This window comes from Lissotriton helveticus, chromosome 5_1, assembly GCF_964261635.1.
Source record: "Lissotriton helveticus chromosome 5_1, aLisHel1.1, whole genome shotgun sequence".
NCBI classification, from domain to species: domain Eukaryota; kingdom Metazoa; phylum Chordata; class Amphibia; order Caudata; family Salamandridae; genus Lissotriton; species Lissotriton helveticus.
This window is the reverse complement of record NC_136065.1, coordinates 722,607,855-722,627,785: the sequence shown is the minus strand read 5'-3', so window position 1 is coordinate 722,627,785 and position 19,931 is coordinate 722,607,855. Positions and strand designations below refer to the sequence as shown.

The window sequence follows — 19,931 nt, the reverse complement described above, 5'->3', positions numbered from 1 at the left end:
GTGCAGGGGTTGCGGGAATAGCAAGGAAACGATTGAGCATGTGGCATGTCTCTGCCCCACACTACTTGCCGACCGAAAAATCTTGTTCAAGAGTGAATGGAATAAACTTGGCATCCGCACGTGCCGACAAACTATCATTGCTTCAATGAATCCGGACAATTCACTGCTCAATATTCGGTTCACTAAGTTCATGACACGAGCAGTAAGAATATTTATAATCAGAGAAAGCCAGCAAGTAAATCATAGTCAATTGTAAAAGGGCGGTATAAGCCCTTTGCGACACCAAATATCAGCCGACTTTGGCCTTTTTTCACACGGATTACCTCTTGCCCCCCATGCGCTTGAAGAACATTTAAATCATTACATGTAGGGCCTTCACCATATTAATGGACCCACGCCATTAGCGGTACCAACCACTCATCCTTAACGACTAGGATCTTGGCACGTGTCCTTAGCAGATGTTAAATCAGAAGGGCCAACATTGGTTCCCACCGTTTTTTAATTGCCCGTTATTAAGTTGCACTGATCAGATGAAGTTAACATTTCACTAACAAAGATGGATGGCCAGGTCTTTTCAATAATTTATGGATGAATCTTTCACTGTGATGATACAAATGGATTACATGGACACCCTTAGGTGGATCCCCAGAGAAAAAAAAAAAGAAAAAAAACCCAGATATTTTAAAGCTAAGATGCAGCTCCAAGACAACATGTGTCTCTTGCACTATGTGTAAATATTTTAGTAATACCGATACACGTTTTATTTTGTTATTTTTAAATCTTTAATAAATGTTTACTATTGTAATGATTTTTATTAATCAAACAATAAAGTTCTACTGGCCAATCAGATCCTATGCCTGTACACCTGCGAGTGACTGTACAATCTTGCTGGACAAGCTGACATCTACCAGTTGAAGAGGAATTCTATTTGGGAATCTCATGCAACATGTGTGACATAACTGATTCATGATTGATGTATTGCCCCCATCGGGGGTTTTAAAATGTAAAACCTTAATGAAAAGATTTAAAAAAAAAAAAAAATCAGAGATTGGAAGCGGATCTGGTTAAAAATCGTGAACAGGAACTACCAAAAATAATCGCAGCAATTTATATCTCTCTGTGTTGTGATACCTTGGGTACACGACCCGTCAAACCACATTTAAAACATAAAATTTACAATGAGGGTTCAGCTAAAGAGAAATCTGAAACGGAAAGGTAGAAGAAACAGAAGGAGAAAGAGAAAAGATGGACTGGATCACCTGCATCCCGGGGATCTAGTAGGGGTGGTTACAATTTAAGGGGCTGTAATACAATTTTAAAACCTGAATGGTATGCGCATTCTGATAGTCCCTCTCCATATTCTTTTCAGGACAGTGACGGTAAACGGACAAAGAAAGGGAGTTGATCAGAGTCCCAAAGACAGGAAGAGTATAGCAGGAAAAGCGAAGCAGGACGCAACACTGGCATCAGCATAAAAAAGGAGGAAAAAGGATTGGACTCTTTGTCCATTAACCCCTTCAGTGCTGCGCGAATTTCGCTGCAGTGCTGAAGGGTTTAAAACCGTATTGGCTCATGACGGAAATGTTCCGTCATCAGCACCGGAGCACCGACGCTGATGACGGAACCGTTCCGTCATGAGCATGCAAGGGGTTAAAGAGGAACAAAATAGCAGGACTTCCTAAAAAACATGCTGATATAACTATGGGTCCTCCTGCTAAACAGAACTTGGGCGAGAGCACTTCTAGACAGTGCACCATAAGTCATAATGGGGCGTCAGATGCTCTGGAGTTTCTGGATACAAATCCAACTGATGACTTTATACGAATTGAGACTCCAAAAAACCTTTAAATCCTCATGATAGGATTTATTTTTTAATGCTACAAATTGAAGGGGATAGACCACGTACCATTAAAGCAGTCTTCCAGTCATAGTTGTACGAGATTTATGACATCATCCTAGCTGAAGAGGACTGGCCTCCAGTCTTAGTTAGGGAAGCACCTTGGGGGAAGGAAGTAATCAGAGTGGCTTTTTCTCCCACAGTACCTAAAGATATCAGTGAAATCTATAACAGTGAATGAATTGGGAGACGGGCTCCGGTCTTATACAGAAAACAAGTGGGGTGGGATAAACACTCTATTCCACGTATCATTCCCTTGCGCAGTGACCCTCAAGCCCATAGTTGATACCCATTTGGATAATGGGGGGAGGGCTGCCCGTGTCCAGGGCACCCCCTAGTCAGAGCAGGACGCGCCTGGTGGCCTGTGGGGCATGAGAAGAGCCCCAAGGTGAAGACAGTGATCAGGAGCCCACCCCGCACCTGGTGTGCCTGGAAGTGCGTAGCAGCACATGGGAGAAAGAGACCACGTGGCGAATCCAGGAGCCGGTGGCATGCCCCTGCCACCAGCCTACTGAAGCTCGAATAAAGAGCGAGGGGAGCGGAGCCCGCCCACATCGGTCGCAACAACACGCCGGGCAGGAGGTGAACCCGGGAATGTGAGAGGTCATGGGGCTGTGGCAGGAAGTGAAGAGTGACCCCAAACAGCCGGAGGTCCGCGGGAGCCCACCCCGCATCAGCGGAGCCCACCAAGTTACAAGCTAGAGGTGAGCTTGTGAGTGCAGCCATATGTGAAGAAGGGTCGCCCAAACCGCAGTGCCCGATTCCAGGGGTGACGTGGTCCCGGGGAATCACCCATCCGCAGCTCCGACTGCTGCCCTGTCCGGTGGTATCCCGAGGCCAGGCACCGGAGGTCTCCTGACTGTCTCCCCAGCCCGCTGGCAGCATGTGGGGTGAGAACGGCTCCCGGGGAAAAGGGAGACAAGGGCATGCCACAGCAACCCCGTAATGAAGGAGAAAGAGGTGCTGAGTCGGCACGTGGTGTGTGCAGAGCGGGTGAGTAGGCCTAAGGAGATCCGGCTTACTGCCCATGACTGAGGAGTAGTGACGAGGAGCCAGCGAGATGAGGGAGCCCGCCAGAACAGGGGGAGTGCCACGGCCGTAACGATAAAGTGAGCGAGGAGGCCGCTGCACAGCAAAACAGGCCCCCAACTTGATCAGGAGGAGTGAAAGCACTGAGAGAATAAATAGCGCAGCCGAGAAATGCACTGAGCAGTCGGGAGGAGTAAGTGTTGTCCCTCCCGTAGACACTGGAGTTGCATTTTCTCCTGCACAACCCCAAGAAAAGAAAGAAGAAACTTACAGTGGGGTTGAGAGCTCTGACTGGCTTTCGGCCTGAAGAGACTCATTTGGTGCTATGTATAGTTTGTTTGTTTTCCTACAGGTTGGACTTTTGTTTGTTTCTTTTCATTAAAGTTTGGGAGGGATGTAGTGTCCGGCTGGAGTCGTTCTAGTGTTTTGCTCTGTGCTAACATCCACACTAACACCAGCCTATCACAGGAGTCACCGGTCAGGTGACCCTGCGAATAAAAAGGGCCGGGCGCCAGTTCTGTACAGTAACCATCTGTGTCTACGTGGCCATTGTGCTACCATGAGGGTCTAGCGCCCGCCAATATTACAACACCCACAATTGCTTGACAAATCGCAAAGACGAATTGCTTGAGAACCATATTGCTTTGGTTGCAATCTCAGCATATTCGACCTTAATACAATAACAAGCCTCGGCAGCTGAAGATATAGGAACCCTGGGACACAAGAAGGCAGTTTACGTACACACCACGGACTGTCACTGGACCGAGGAGAAAAGTGGTGCGAGAGCACTTGAAATTGCATGAGTGATCCGATCAGTGTCTAGAGGAAGCAGCCCACCTAGTCACTATAATGTACATGCAAGTGTCAAACTGTTTATTTGAAGAAGATATATGCTCAGCCCCTCTAAGCACCCTATCAACAAGGAACCATGAAAGACTACAACTGCTACAACTGAAAATAAGAAGGGGCCTTTCAAAGTAAAAGCTAACTGGAAGTCTCCTCCCGTTAAAGCTACAGCAGTGAACACAGTATTCAAGGAATGGAGATGAATACAGAAGTGCCAGTGTTATGATGAAAGGGACTCTCAAAAGTACATGGGGGATTTGACTAATGCAGGACAACGTATCCACAGCTGATAATCAGCAGTGATGTATGGAAGGTTAGGTCTGGAATGTTCGGGAGATTGCTGTGAGGAATCGTCGGGACAGAAGTTATTTCATGCTGTTCCTCGCTCTCCTCTTGAAATGTTTTCAGTGGTACTGAATTTAATAAAGAAGACCTTTATTTACATCTACATGTGTGAGACTATCTTTACAGAATTGGCGACGAACTCCAACACACTTCAACCCCATCGGCATGCAAAATAGGTGACTTGATTATTTTGGAATCATTAGTACCTGCGTCTTTCCCCAGCAAGTACTTTTAATTGTATATTTCAGGTGCCTTATGCTGCGTGCTAGCGTTGGTTTCCTGTCACTGGACAGTCCGCTTTCAGCTGGGCTGCTAAGGCAACCTGCGTGACAAATGTCGGACCCTGCGGGATCCGGATATTACATTAAAATGCAGCAACATTGATGGCCTGCGCTGGTTTGGAACGCAGAATGGAAATGCATTATAATTGTGCATTCCAAAGGAGTGCCAGCCATTGAGAGGATGTGGGGGAGGGGATGTGGCGTAAGGGGTAGGGAGGACGACCTGGAAGTTGGGGAACAGGGTTCTAGTCTCGGCAAGAGGCACAACATCCAGCATGTGCATATCACTTAATCTCCCCGTGCCTGTTAATTCTCTGTGCCGTGAATGTGTCAGTCTGTATAGCACCCTGATACCCTCATTAAGGGTTGTGCTATGCAAAATAGCATATCAAGTAAAAAATACCTTTGTTGTGGTTCGCGCTATGTAAAAAAGAAACTCAATAAAAAAAGAGCAAACATCTTACTGAGCTCAATGCACGATGTTAAAGAAAAATATTCTGTAAGAAGCACAGCAACACAAATCACACGCAGCTGCCAAACACACTTGCTCACAAAGAAAAAAGGTCGAAAAAAGCAGATCACAAGTTAAAAGTACTTGGGCCAATCTCCACTGATAAGTAAAACACACGAAGAACAACAGAAAATAGCTTGCTTCAACCAACAGAAACGGAGGAAAAGTACATGGTTAGCACACAAACAAATGAAAAGTAAGGGCGGGCTATAAGCCCCTTTTAAGATTGATATTTGATTACAAGACATTTCACAATCACAGTGCAAGTACTGTGCAGGCGAAACCTAAAAATGGGATGTTGCTTAGAAAGTCAATAACAAAGAAAATGTAGTATACTTATGTTAAAAGATGAGCCGTTTCTGATTACAATTGCACTACATTGCTTTCTCTGTTAACCTAGAAAACAAAGTTTTTTTAAAAATAAGCAAGAAAATAATGACTAGTCATTAAGCAAATAAAAATAATATTATTCTGTATATTTTTTATAGGGTGCTCGGGCAGCTTGGCAGCTACATAGGATCACAATGCAAAGGAAGGAGAACAGGAAATGATGATTTTAGTGGAGCTGAAAGGGGCAATAAGCATAGACTATCAGACAATTTATTTTGGTGATCCGGCCCTCTGCACTTGGTAGGTGATCCTGGATAAATAAGCATGCATTCCAGCTTATTATTTACATGCTCCTCCTGTTAATGAGCTATTACACTTCCCTTCCAAATGGAGAAATTAACGGTGTGTACCGAGATCTGAGTAAGTAGAACTCAAAATACCTGAGGAAACCAATCGGCTACTATAAAAAGATTTCCAAGCAGATTCTGGATGCGGACAATAAGGTCACCTCTATGCCAAAAAGGTGCACCTAGGGTAGACCCACAAACACAAATGAAGCTTTGGGCCTCAGGCATAGAGTAAATGAAAGCTTCAACATGTATTGCCGTCTATGTGTAACACAAGCAGTGAGAACCAAGATGATGTACGTTTGGGCACCTTTCGCTCAAAAGCTGGACCTCAATTTTAGGGAATGAAACTATCCCTCCTACATGTTGATCTGACCAATTTTTGGGTCTCGCCTGAGCCAGCGCATGCGCTGTTCTGGCTAGACATTTAGTAGCTGGGTTTTAAAAGTGCTACCCACAGGCTTTTGCCGGCCACCAGCTTGCTGTTACGCGCACAAGCACACGCGACGTGCACAGCTGCCATCTGGCTTTCTGTAATGGCTCATTAATCCTTACAGCGCGTGCGTGAATCCCCTCCCCTACCCCCTCCCTTCTCCCACCCCCTCCTCGTCAGCTTCATTTTCCTTTCACTTTCGCGTGGCCATTTCACTTTCACGGCCGCGCGGCCATTGCTTGTTTTCTTTATTTTTGTCAAATTACATATTTATTAGTTTGCTTTTTGTTGCGGAGTCAAATGGTGCTTTATTTGTTCATTGCGCGGCATTCCACGCTTAAGCTTTAGTATTAAATATGGCGGCCGCACGTCTGTTTTGGTTGGCACAGCTCGTCACTCATCTTTTAGTTCCTTTTCGTTGCGGCTGGGTGATTACTTCCCCATATTAGCTTTTGTATTATTTACTCTGCTTCCGGTCCTTCGGTGCTTTACTCGGCTTCTGAGGAGATCACCAAGCGGTCAAGTGCATGCCACTAAGCAGACCCTCCAGTTTATCGCGATTTCGCGATTCACGAAAAAATCACGAAATCGGCAGACTACCGTGATAATAACCATATTGGCCGCGATATTTGCAAAAAAGTGTCTCTACCGGGAGACAGCAAAACAAACAATGCCTTTTATTGGCTGTGCGCCCCTCCTCACTCGTGTGTCAGCAGCTTCCCGGGGACACACAGACAGTCAGTTTTTTAGCTGCCAGCCGCACCCGAGTACTTAACAGGTCTTTAAAAGACCTTTCACTTGTTAATGAGGCTTTGTTTTTCACCCCTTCTTTGACCCCTCTGCCTAGGGCTGGAATAATTAACCATGGGCGATCACGACAGTCGATGTAAGCCACAACTCTATTGGAGCCTTATCTTCCCCGACTCTGAAAAGAGGGAAACAGAACTGGAGCTTAAAACACCTGGATCTCAGCGACAACATCATTTCGGCAGTTATTTTCAAGACCTGTAGGCATGTGACAACTCTGGAACCTTAAAATCTTAATGAAAACACCCTTCGATACATTTCAATGACAACACGTGAAAATATAAAGTTGCATTTTAAAAGGTCAAGGAAAATCTCTAAATCTACAGGCCTCTGCTCCTTAAACGTTCTCCGGGTCAAAGGTCACAGGAAGGCATGTAGCCAGCACTGAGCGGCTTTATCCTCTTTCTTCGGAGTCAGACATGTAAAATGGACTATTATCACACTTCAAAGGGCTGCCTAAAGAAGGCTACTTGCTAAAATGGCTTAAAAGAGAAGTAGTTGACGGGGAGGGATTTCGGTTGGGGGTTTTCTTCCTACGCATTCATTGCTTCATTGCAAGGGACATTGGCAATCAGGACACTCAACCTTTGTTATGCCAATTGACAATGCCCATCCACACCCCTATTGAACACTGTATATCTCTCTGCCTTGATTGTACTTCAGGCCTCACATGCCATCCTTGCAATGTACTGTTCACTACTGCTTTTGAAACCAATAAAACAAATTTGAAAAAAAAAAAGAGAAGTAGTTGGATGAAACCACAGTCGGTAGTAATGGATGGCTGCACCTCTGAGACAGTTAGAACAAAATACTGTATCCAATCGTGGCATTTTAGGTATTTTAATTAACCTTTTTTTTATTAATAAAGGTGAGTAGGGACGCACACATTTGTATGAGAAAAATCCAAGAAAATTAGTTTATGTTCGAGACTGAAAAAATCGGTGCAGACATAAATAATGCTGAATGCCATATGGTGTAGGTAAAACAAAAAAGTTATTCAGAATAAAGTAATGAACTATGACAATGGGTTTGATGTGGTACAGGAGAAAAGTCTACAAAACAGGGAGTGGTCAGAACCGCTTATTGTTCTGATGCTGCTTAAAGTATACACACTTTCTAATGTGTACCTCTGTTGCGTTATAGCAAGGCTCGCACTATATAAACACGCATGCAGTAAAACAATTAGCTAAGTATTGAGTAGAATTTTACAATAGATGCATACCAATAAATAACAGCTAAAAGCAAAATGCAATTAAAGTACATCACTTAAACCAATTAAGGATAATGTTAACTGTACTGTTAATGGCTTATCATTTTTTACCATTTTAGCATTCTGCTAATCTCCGATCTATGCCCTGCTTGACAGCTACTCACTCTCCACGCTATTGAGCCCTTTGTTGTAGGAAAAATGGCCAAATAAAATGCCGCAAAATTGCCGCTAAATTTCCATATTTGTGCCGCTAAATTTCTATTTTTGTGCTGCTAAATTTGCTAATGCATGCCGCTATATCCTGGGGGGTCTGACTAAGGCACACCAAGCACAGGTCCTCTTGCACCAAATGTTTAGTGCTTGAGTCCTCCTAACTGCGTGAATTATCAACATGCAAAACCTGCCTTCCCGCTCCACACCTCTGCAACTCGTCACCAGTGTTTTAATGATGGATAATCAATGGGGCTGTCAGGTAAGACTTATCGGGTTCCAACCAAAGGAGCAGGGTGACGTTGCATATCTCAAATGCCCCTCTAATGTTTCTCTCCAGACGCCCACCTTCCAATCTCCCATTGGACTGCACCACCCAACTTTGCTGGCACAGGTACTCGCCACATTCTCTTCCAGTCTTGTGCAGTTTCTCCTACACACACACATCCCCACTCAAAAACGCTGTCCGCATCTTCGTAGAATACTACAGCTGAAGATGGTTATTGCCTACTACTTTGCTTTACTATCGTTCAAGGAAGGGAAAAATAATCAACAAAATCTGCTGTTACAATACCACAAGCATTACAAAGGGGCCATCCGTCCGCTCTACACAAAACAATAAAAAAAAATAATACATTAGTCGGCTTCAAACATTACTGATGAATGTAGCATAAATCCAAATATTTCATGTTTAGTTCTCTTTTTGTTTCTTTGTTGGTGCTTTATGGTCTCATCTCCATAAACGTCTTTGTTCAAAACCTCAACTACCTTTCAGATTAATGGGATCCTATGTCTTCTAAATTATGTTCTGCCACTTCTTTTTCCTAAGATATTGCGGGCAAAAACGCAATGTCGCTTTTGCTAAGTAAACTAACTTATCTATGAATTTTGCCTGAATTGTATAATGTATGATGTGCAACCGCGCTAAAAGTATGATTTTCCGACCAGACTCCTTTTTAATGAGCACATAAACAGACTTAAACAAGCATTGGCATAGCCAATAGGTCTCGCCTTTGGGACCTTATAAGTGTTTAGCCAAGCAACAGTTGTTGTTGTACCAAGGATATTTTGCGGCATACTTAAATACTTATAAGGTCCCAAAAGCGGGATTTATTGGCTATGCCAATGCTTGTTAACTTTGCCAAAGCAGCTTATTTACATACTTCATGAATACCTACAGCACAGTAGCACCATCTTTCTCAATAAGATCCTTTCTAAAGAACATATAGGGCCCCATTACGATGCTGGGCAGAGATATTTTCTCGGTCATGGAACCGACCAGCACCCGTAGGCGGTCCCGCCCGACTAATTAGGATGCAACTGAACACAGTTTGGTTGCATTCCTATACTTTACAATGGGAGCATTGATACGGCCCGGAATGCATGCTCCCATTTTAAAATAGGAGGTGCAGTTCATCCCTACACCCCGTGGCAGGCACCTCAGGGTGACTGCAAGGGGTGCAGGAATCAACAAGGGGGCACCAGAGGTACCCCCTCAGCCTCCAACTGGAGGCCGGGCACCCAAGATGGCCCTGCTGAGAGCCCTCAAAGTCGAGTTCGGTCAGCCTTTCTGTGTCGGAAAGGCCAGCACAGAAAGGCTGCCGAAACCCGATATCGTAATCCCAAGGGCGGAAAGAGACACCCTTGGGCTTACTGGCCGCTTATCGACTGGCGGACCGGCTCTCCAAGCCGGTTGGAAGCAAGTCGGAATGACCGCCCGAATTCCTTTCTGACCGCCTCCATTGTTATGAAGCGGTCGGAAAGGAATCTGACCGGCCTATTACGATGCGGTCGGAGCCGTTTCCGAACATATCACAATACAGCCCATAGAGTTGAAACGCATGGGATGCAGAGTTAGAAACACATTATCAAGATACGATAACATTTCCTGTTGGGCATGTATGACTTTTTGACTTGAAACTGTCTGCACTCCTTTGTTCTTCTATGCCATACAAACTGTTACAACAAAGGGGAATACCACAAATTAACAATCCTGTTTCACATACCCCCTTTAAAAAAAAAGACTGACAAATTGATATATGTTTTTGTTTCAGCACACATTTTTTTTTTATTCTAACCATGTTATCGTTTTAATTTCTCTTTTTGGGGGACACTGGTTTACCACGATGCACACTGGATAAATATGTGTTACATATCTATCAAACTTGAACTGATAATCAATCTGCTTCAGGATATGACGAAAAGTGCATTTTTCTGTTTATTAAGTAACACATTTGTACTGGCTCTTGCCACAGGTTGATTTACTTCAAAACGGATGTGTTTATTTGCTTACACACTCACATATAACCTATGAGTTCATAGCTAATAATTTGGTAAAAATAGACCATGCGGTCCTCTTATCTATTTTCACTGGCAACAAAATTATCCCTGAACTTCTCAAGAGACATGCTTTCAGACCAATGAACCAGCTGAGCTCACACGGAGGCAGCAGGAGGACCACAAGGGTTTTGAAGAGAGTTAAGAAATACCCCTTTGTACCCCGCATTCCAGGCTATGTCCATACGTACAATCACTTACAGGAGTGAAGACTGAAGGACGTTTAACAGTCAATAAAGCAGTCGTGTGCTCTCTGGATATGAGGAGGATCAATCACCTTTCTGTGCCTTTCAAGGTAATAACGAGGACCTGCAATCTGAGTAAGGTGGCTGCTAAACTGTCTCCAATCCCAATCTCTGCCTCATATTTACCCTCTCGTTTGTTCCTCTCAGCACTCTGAATCTGTCAGAGAACCACTTAGGCGGTACCTGAGTAAGCACCGGAAGTGTGCAGACGGGTACTTTCTGTCACCCACTTCAAAATTACCAACAACCTTTTAGTTTCATTTTGTGGACAATCTAAAAGTGAAGCATTTTGTAATCAGGAAAATATATGCAATGGAACCACAGTCATCAATACCTTTAATAAGCAACACTTACACTATACCAGATCCACATTTATCACAAACCGGCAACTTCTGCGTATTTCCAATGGAAGAAGCCACTTTTGTAGTTGGAGGCCGAACACTTCTAAACCCTGAGGGTTTATCGGGGTCTCCTAAAGAAATGAATAAAGGCACAGTTAACTAAATGTAACGTATTGTAAGCAGTCAATGTGTAACAAGCGAGTGGGCTAATACTTGCTTTATATACTTGGCTCCGTTTTATATACACTCATTAAAGCGTAAAAAATAATAATAATCAAGCATAGGAATCCTCTACATTTGCCAACTCATGCACAGGATTTTAACTTAAATATCTGCTCGTACCAAGTAAAACTTGAATTTCAACTTAATAGGATATTGCAGCAGGAGGCACTCTTCCCTGAGTGCCTACTTGTAAAACGAGTTTTGATGCATTTTGGTAAAGCACAAAAATGTGTTTCACGGAGGTGATGTCGATGTAAATTTTAGCTAAAGGAGAAAACTTTCAGAGAAATTATGAATTATTCCTTCTTTCCAACAAAGGATTGACTTTCAACACAACATATGAAAGAAAATATGTTGCAGAATGTCCTCGGAAAAAATAAAATCACATCGTGCAAAATATATTGAAATCAAAAGTCAGTTATGACTTGCTCAAGTGAAGAGTGATCCCATAGTGCACAGACTAATGTTTAACCCAAGGCTTATATCCTTTGACTAGAGACAAACAAACCAGGCTACAGAGTACGAAGGAGGAAGCTGGCAAGCTTTCCGACCTTCAAACCTGTACTAACATATGAGTATTCTAGCCTAGAAAGCGGAGTAGTCAGCAGCGTTTCCATTCATGAATTAGGAGAAATTCATCATCAGAACATATTGTACTTCAACCTGAGCAGAGCATTCGATAGAAAATAACATGTAGTTGAGTACATCGTAATGAAAAGGTAATAAGAAGTTTAAGGGCAACTACATGGTGAAATGACTTAACAATTTGTTAAAACAGCCACAGGGCATTGAAAATTATAAAGTAAGGAACAAATAACATTTTAAATTATTCAACAAATGGTGTTGAAAAGTGAAAAAATGTTTAGCACATACATGTGAATGTCTACTTAAAAAATGGGGAAACAGTCCAAGGAATCTAAAAAACAAGCATTTGCAATGCAATAGGTCTCGCATTAGGAACATTTAAGCTATTGGTATTGTAAATGACAAATTTTGTATTTATGTGTTGGTTTAGAAAATAGCTAAATTAATAGCTTTGTCATTTACAATGCCAATAGTTTTAACTTTCGCAAATGTGACACCTATAGCATTTGTAAGGCAATATGTGTTGTATTTACGTGACTTAGATGTATTGATATTACAAATAACAATGGCTTTTATTTTTTTTAGAATTAATACTTAAATAAAAGTTTTTGTAATTTATAATGGCAATAGCTTAAACTTTTGTAAATAACTTTTGTGAAGATTATGTTCAATGTATATTATTGTGACGAAAATCCAAGAACAGAAGTGAAATATTAACATCTTTTTGTGACATCTATACTACTATTATAAAGGAAGAACTTTGAGGCGGGTAAACTCGGGAACCACAGCGCCAATCCACACACCCGATACATCGTTGTAATCCTCAGGGTGTGCAGATGGACATAGACTATATAAAGTTAAAAAATACGTTATATTTAAAAAATTAACATTCTAAAAAAAGTAGTCCCCTCGAAGTAGCGCCGACCGCGACCTGCGTGCTGACATCAGGAGCACGGGGAGGTGCGGCGTCCAGGAGCGCGAGGAGGAGCGGCGGACATGGCGCGGGGGAGGAGCGGTGACGAGCGGCGGACATGGCACGGGGGAGGAGGTGAAGGGCAGCGGACCGGCGGGAGGAGCGGTGACCAGAGGCGAGGAGCGGTGAAATGAGGAGCGGCGGCTAAGGTAAGGCTCCGGGGGACAATGTCCGGCAGGCGGGGGTCGGGGCAGGCGGGGGACGGGGACTTACACCAAAACAGGAGGAGGAGCGGTGAACTGAGGAGCGGCGGCTGAGGTAAGGCTCCGGGGGACAATGTCGGGCAGGCCGGGGTCGGGGCTGGCGGGGGACGGGGACTTGCACCAAAACAGAAGGATAGAATTTAGATCGGCTGAGGTAAGGTTCCGGGGGACAGTGTCGGGCCAGGCGGGGGTCGGGGCCAGGCGGGGGTCGGGGCAGGCGGGGGACGGGGAGTTACAACAAAACAGAAGGGAACAATTTACATCGGCTGAGGAAAGGCTCCAGGGGACAATGTCGGGGCAGGCGGGGGACGGGGACTTACAGCATCTGCCATGGAGATTTATGCAGAGCGCCTCAACACTGGGCCTTTGTGACATCCGGGGGACAATGTCGGGGCAGGCGGGGGCCCGGGCTGCTGGGCAATGTCGGAGCAGGCGGGGGTCATGTCGGGGCAGCCTGATTGCTCCCGGACAAGGTCGGGACGGGCTGCTAGTTTGTAATAAAGCTTGAAACATTGAGAGAACATATTTGAATCAGTTGTTGCACAGATTGATGCTGTGGTGGTGCGGAGTGATGTTGTGGTGGCGACGAGTGATGCTGTGGCATTCAGTGATGCTGTGGTGGCGCATAGTGATGTTGTGGTCCCCCTGAGTGATGCTGTGGTGGTGCTGAGTAATGCTGTTGTGATGCGATCGATAGATAGATAGAGCGAGTGCGATATATAGAGGGATGGCGATAGATAGAGGGAGGGCGATAGATAGAGGGAGGGCGATAGATAGAGGGAGGGCGATAGATAAATAGAGGGAGGGTGATAGAGTGAGGGAGGGCGATAGATAGATAGATAGATAGAGTGAGGGTGATAGATAGATAGATAGATCCTGTTGTGTATTTTGCTTGCAAGTGGAAGAGTCAGTCGATCTCATACTTTTCTTCTGTTGGGAGAGAGAACCTGACACACTGACCCACTAACTTGCTGAACTGCTGCCATATCGGTCCGTGAGCAGGGGAATACCTTTTAGGACCTGCCGCCAGGGCTGCCAGCCTCCCGCCGCCTTGCTCCTGTTTCCAGCTCGGAGCCCGGCCGCTGTGAGGAGTGCGGGCCAGGGGAACTCCAGCCCCCAGCAGGCCACGCGCCCCGCGCATCACCAGACTGCGCTAGGAGGCGTATAAGTTGAGCGTCTGCCCCTGCAGAGGGGGGAGAGACAACCTGACACACTGACCCACTAACTTGCTGAACTGCTGCCATATCGGTCCGTGAGCAGGGGAATACCTTTTAGGAACTGCTGCCAGAGCGGCCAGCCTCCCGCTGCCTTGCTCCTGTTTCCAGCTCGGAGGCCGGCCGCTGTGAGGAGTGCGGGCCAGGGGAACTCCAGCCCCCAGCAGGCCACGCGCCCCGCGCATCACCAGACTGCGCCAGGAGGCAGATGAGTTGAGCGTCTGCCCCTGCAGAGCGGGGAGAGAGAACCTGACACACTGACCCACTAACTTGCTGAACTGCTGCCATATCGGTCCGTGAGCAGGGGAATACCTTTTAGGACCTGCCGCCAGAGCTGCCAGCCTCCCGCCGCCTTGCTCCTGTTTCCAGCTCGGAGCCGGGCCGCTGTGAGGAGTGCGGGCCAGGGGAACTCCAGCCCCCAGCAGGCCATGCGCCCCGCGCATCACCAGACTGCGCCAGGAGGCGTGTAAGTTGAGCGTCTGCCCCTGCAGAGCGGGGAGAGAGAACCTGACACACTGACCCACTAACTTGCTGAACTGCTGCCATATCGGTCCGTGAGCAGGGGAATACCTTTTAGGACCTGCCGCCAGAGCTGCCAGCCTTCCGCCGCCTTGCTCCTGTTTCCAGCTCGGAGCTCGACCGCTGTGAGGAGTGCGGGCCAGGGGAACTCCCTTCCCCAGCAGGCCACGTGCCCCGCGCATCCCCAGACTGCGCCAGGAGGCGTATAAGTTGAGCATCTGCCCCGCCTCGCGGGACGCCGGGCGAATCCCGGGCAAAGGGCGGGCCCTTTGAGGCCCTCAGTAGCCGAAGGAGGCCGGGCTGGGCCCACTCCCTAACCTCATTCTCATTCAAAGATCGTCCAGCCTGATAGTCTAAAAACGGTGAGCAATCACTCTCGCCACATATAATGTCCTTGAGTCCTATTAAAGGAGTCGTGTCCCCGAAAAGAGGAGGGTGTAGGAGAACACTTGATAGTTATTTCTTGAGAGCAGTTAAAGATGTGGATATTGAAAGAGAGTCTATGTTGGCGGAACGTCGGGCAGAGCGGCGACGCTCAGTGGAATTTATTAAAAATAATCGTTCGCCCCTGGGTCTAGCGCAGTCTGCTAGTTTACTGTCCACGAGCCACCATTCTGACAGAGGTCTTAGACACAGCATGCAGTGATAGCATCCCACTGCTTTTTAGAGATACTATCGCTTCTTCTTTCCTTGAAGGGTTTAATTAGGAAACGCCTATAATCATTGCTCCCTCTCCTCGTAATGTGAGCATGGTGGCCAAGGTCCTAGTTGACTCACAGTTACCCGTAGTAGAGGTCATACAAAACAAAGCCATGAGCGCTAACCGATGCCGAGCAAAAGGTTCACCACCTAGAAAAAGGAGAAGGAGGGGGAAAGTCTCACCAAATAAAAAGGGCAGCCATGCGGACTTTGGCAAACTTCCCGATAATAACCCGTCACATTCAGTTATACCTTCTGGTTCGGTTATTTTAGAACAGGGCCCTACATCAGAGATATCTAGTACCGAGATAGCGGGGACCCTTGAGCAGCTGCTTAGATCCCTTACATTACCATTGATTGAGGGACTCAAGAGAATTGAAACTTGGCTAGGGATTTTAGAACAGGCTATAGGCAAAAATACAGGGCTAATTGAGAATATGGCTAAGACTGCCCAAGCGCCCCCAGTTGTTTTATTACCTGCTGCACCATCTTCTAAGGCATAGCCCAAAAGGTTATAAAAGATAATATTTTAACTACAGCTAAACTCCAGAAGCAGCCGCCTCCAAATATTCCACAGCACCCAACTAAAAACAAGGTCAGTGAGACGCGGGGGGGGGAGAAACAACCACACTCAGCTAAGGGTTTAACTAAATTGGGGAGTAAAAGTCCAGGTAGGGCAGTAAAACCCATGAGGTGTCCAGATCTACCTCCAGAAGCTGTTCCGTTGGTGGTGGTTCTAAGGGCAATCCCCACTCTGGAAGAGGGTAAGAGAGAAGGATACTTCCAACTAAAAAACAAAGTCGCTCATTGGCTTAGCCAAAACCGACCCTTACCCCCTAATTTAAACGGCGATATCCTTCATGTGCGGCGTGCCCCTTGGATGGGTAAACGAAAAAAGGACATTAAGGGGGACATCATTATAATTAATTTTAGAGATCGCAGGGCAGTTACACACATCCTAGACTGGCCCCCCGAATATGGCACCAGCCCCTTAATAGCCTGTGATTTGACCTACTTTTACCCAAGACCCTCCATGCTTCCTATAGTCAACCCCAGACCCCTAATGGGTAACTGGGACTATCGTCCCGTTTCTCTTAGAAATCGCTACGAGGCCCTTTCAGGCCTGGAGGGTGTGGATTGACTTTACCATAAGGTCACTGATTTGGTCAGAGGCGAGAGTGTGATTGACACACTCCACTCTAACCCTGAGCAGAATTCTATTTACAATAGTCTGGAGCCCCTTCCCAACAACCCTCTGACAGAAGTTATAGCTACTGACCTGTTGGAGAATTATACCGGGGGTATAAGGTCACCTTCTATTGCAGTTTCTGTTTCTGCACAGAATTCATCCTCTGTGCAGATTATCAGAAAGCACATTGGGACAAAGGGTAGTAAGAGTAAGGAACACCATACTGATTATGTAATGGTAGACAGTAAAGGAAATCAGGATAAGTTACTGGCTTCACCGATTACAAAAGGCAAACAGACAGGGATAGGTTTAAGGGTCTCCTTCTGGAACATAGCTGGTCTTCGTGCAAAGACCAATAATTGCATCTGGGTAGATTTTATCAAAGATGTAGACATTCTGTGCCTCCAAGAGACTTGGTTCCTTGAGGAAATCCATCTAGACGGTTTTATAACTTACCATGTCCCTGCAGATCCCTCCAGTCACGGGAGATGTAAAGGGGGGGCTTTGTGTATACGTTTCCAATCTTCTTGAGGTAGTAACAACTGGCATGGTGAAATCCTGCAGCCATTATCAAATTGTTGTAATACAAGTCTCCCCCAAGGTGGAGTTAACCATTGTTAACATGTATAACAGTTTAGACAAGGGCAAAGTAAATGAAATGGTACACTCCATTAATGTGGCGATCAGGAATATTGCGGCTAAATCAGGGATGGATTCGATTTTTATCTGGGGAGGTGACTTCAATCATAATCTTTGCCAACACTTCCAGAGCGGATGTGGTGACTATGCTGAAGACGAAACTGAGTTCCAACCACACTTTGCCCACCATAACGGGGGCGTCGCGCTCAATGAGATGATGGCTACCCACAATTTGGGCTTTGCCAACTTGCTTTGTGTACCCCCAGTGGAGTTCAGCCCCACCTTTGTAGGAAGAGGTTACAGTACCTTGATTGATTTTATAACAATTTCTAATTCCTATGCATCTTGGGTGGCAGACTTTGCAACCAACACTATAGGAATTAGTGACCATCTCCCGCTCAGTTTTAGAATTTTACTCCCTAAGGATAGAGACCGCTCACTGGTGGAAAGGCTGGCTTGGACCACTGGTTACACATTGGCCAGACAAAACGGTTACGCCTTGAGTTGGGCACAATGCAATCCCGAGGTAATTAACTCAAAAATTATAGAGCAAGCTATAGTACCTATTACCAAATGTTTGCAGGATGAGGTCTCATATGTGGACATATTAGACTCTTTTGCTGATATAACCAGAATAATACAAGCTAATCTCCAGCGACCCATAAGAAAGAAGAAACCTGGTAATACTAGCTGGTTTGACGCATCCTGCACAAAGACTAACTCACAATTGCTAAAGGCATTGCATAAAACCCCAAGAAACAAGGCAGATATAATAAGGTGTAGGAAGGAGTATAACTCAGCAAGGAAGGCACGTAAACAAGAAATGAAAAATGAGGCTTGGGTGAATTTACACGAAGCCTCACAAGATAGTTCTGCGTTCTGGGCGGCAGTCAGGGCACCGTTTTTTAACCCAGGAGACCAGGCAAAAATTGAGGTGGCAATACCCGAAAAGTCTTGGATTACCTTTTTCTCTGAAGTATACAATCCGGGGGTGGTAGACAATATTGTGGACACCGGGCCCCTAATAGGGGGGAATCAGGATAGCTTTGCCCCCATGTCCCTATCTATTACTGCCAAAGAAATCACAGAGGCTATTAATCAAAGTAAGGGAGGAAAAGCTCCGGGGGCAGATGGAATACCCATCGATTTATTTACATATAAGAATGAGATATGGTCCCCGCTCCTTACACGTGTGCTTGAGGCCAGTTGCAATCTGGGTTTTATTGACACATGGTCCGACTCAATAATTATCCATATTTTCAAAAAGGGCGACCGAAACAACCCTTCCTGCTATCGCCCTATATCGCTCCTGGACTCTTTTATGAAAATAACTGGGAGGGTAATTTTGAATCGATTGCGGCAATGGGCAGAAGAAGCAGAAATTCTGTCGCCATTCCAATATGGTTTTAGGGAAGGTCGGGGCACAGTTGAACAAGTTCTTAATTTCTCATTAGTCCTAGGAAAATACACCCAGGCAAGGGAGGGGAAAATCTACGCTGTATTTGCAGACTTAAGCGCTGCCTTCGACTGTGTTAATCACAGTCATTTATGGAAGATCCTTAAGGAGTTGAAGGTGGACGAGGCCCTAATTTCCTTCCTTAGGCAGCTTTACGTGGGAGCCAGGGCAAAAGTTAGATTTGGTACCAACGGCGAATGCACTAAGCCGTTCCATGTCCGGCGGGGTGTCAGGCAAGGATGTGTCCTCGCCCCTTTTCTTTTCAACTTATACACCAATGATTTAGAGAAAGATTTGAAGGCCGAGGTGCGCGATTCCCCCCAGGTCAAACATAATCAAATTGTTTCACTCCAGTATGCTGATGACGCTGTGGTCATGGCCAGAACTCAAAGAGGGCTACAAATGGCCTTAAACACATATATGAACTTTATGGACATGAGGGGGTTGAAACTAAATGTAAAAAAGACATTTGTAATGACCTGTGGTAGACGTAGGAATGGAGAGTGTCGTCTGCTAGCAGGGAAAGAGAGGATCGCCCCTACCAAAACTTTTTCCTACCTGGGTATTGTATTAGAAGATACGGGTAGCTGGGGGCCTGCAATTAGATCCAGGTCTTTGATGTTTAAACGAGCAAACATCTGCCTTGATGATATTCTCAAAAAAAAATGGGGAAAAGACCCGCAGACATATTGCTGAAAATTTATCAAGCTAAGTGTATTAGCACAGCTACTTATGGGGCGGGAGTCTGGGGAATATCCGACTCAACACTCATGCAGAAGATAGAAAATGCATTTTTAAAATGTATTCTGGTTGTTCCCCAAAGTACACCTAATTTCAACTGTCATGCAGAGTTGGGCATTCGGTATATAAGTGATCTTATTAGCATGCAACCGCTATTGCTGTGGCACCGAGTATGGACCTCACCCGATCTCAGTCTGAACAGAGATATTGTTACTGACTGTATGAGCCTAGATCGGGCTACTAGAATCCCCTGGTTGACCTATATACGTAAGTTCGTTAATGATCTAGGGAGATCTGAGTTTTATCATACACCTGAATCACA

The 19,931-nt window shown here is 45.5% G+C and overlaps 1 protein-coding gene across 2 annotated transcripts in view; it reads right to left on the bottom strand.

The window, feature by feature from the left end:
• The window catches only part of LOC144754870 (PDZ and LIM domain protein 1-like), a 395,047-nt gene that overhangs the window by 6,745 nt on the left and 368,371 nt on the right, over positions 1-19,931 (bottom strand). For both annotated transcript variants that reach the window (XM_078643185.1, XM_078643184.1), the window contains one exon: positions 11,183-11,300. In XM_078643185.1, coding sequence (XP_078499311.1) covers positions 11,183-11,300 — 118 coding nt within the window. The remainder of the gene's footprint in view (positions 1-11,182; positions 11,301-19,931) is intronic.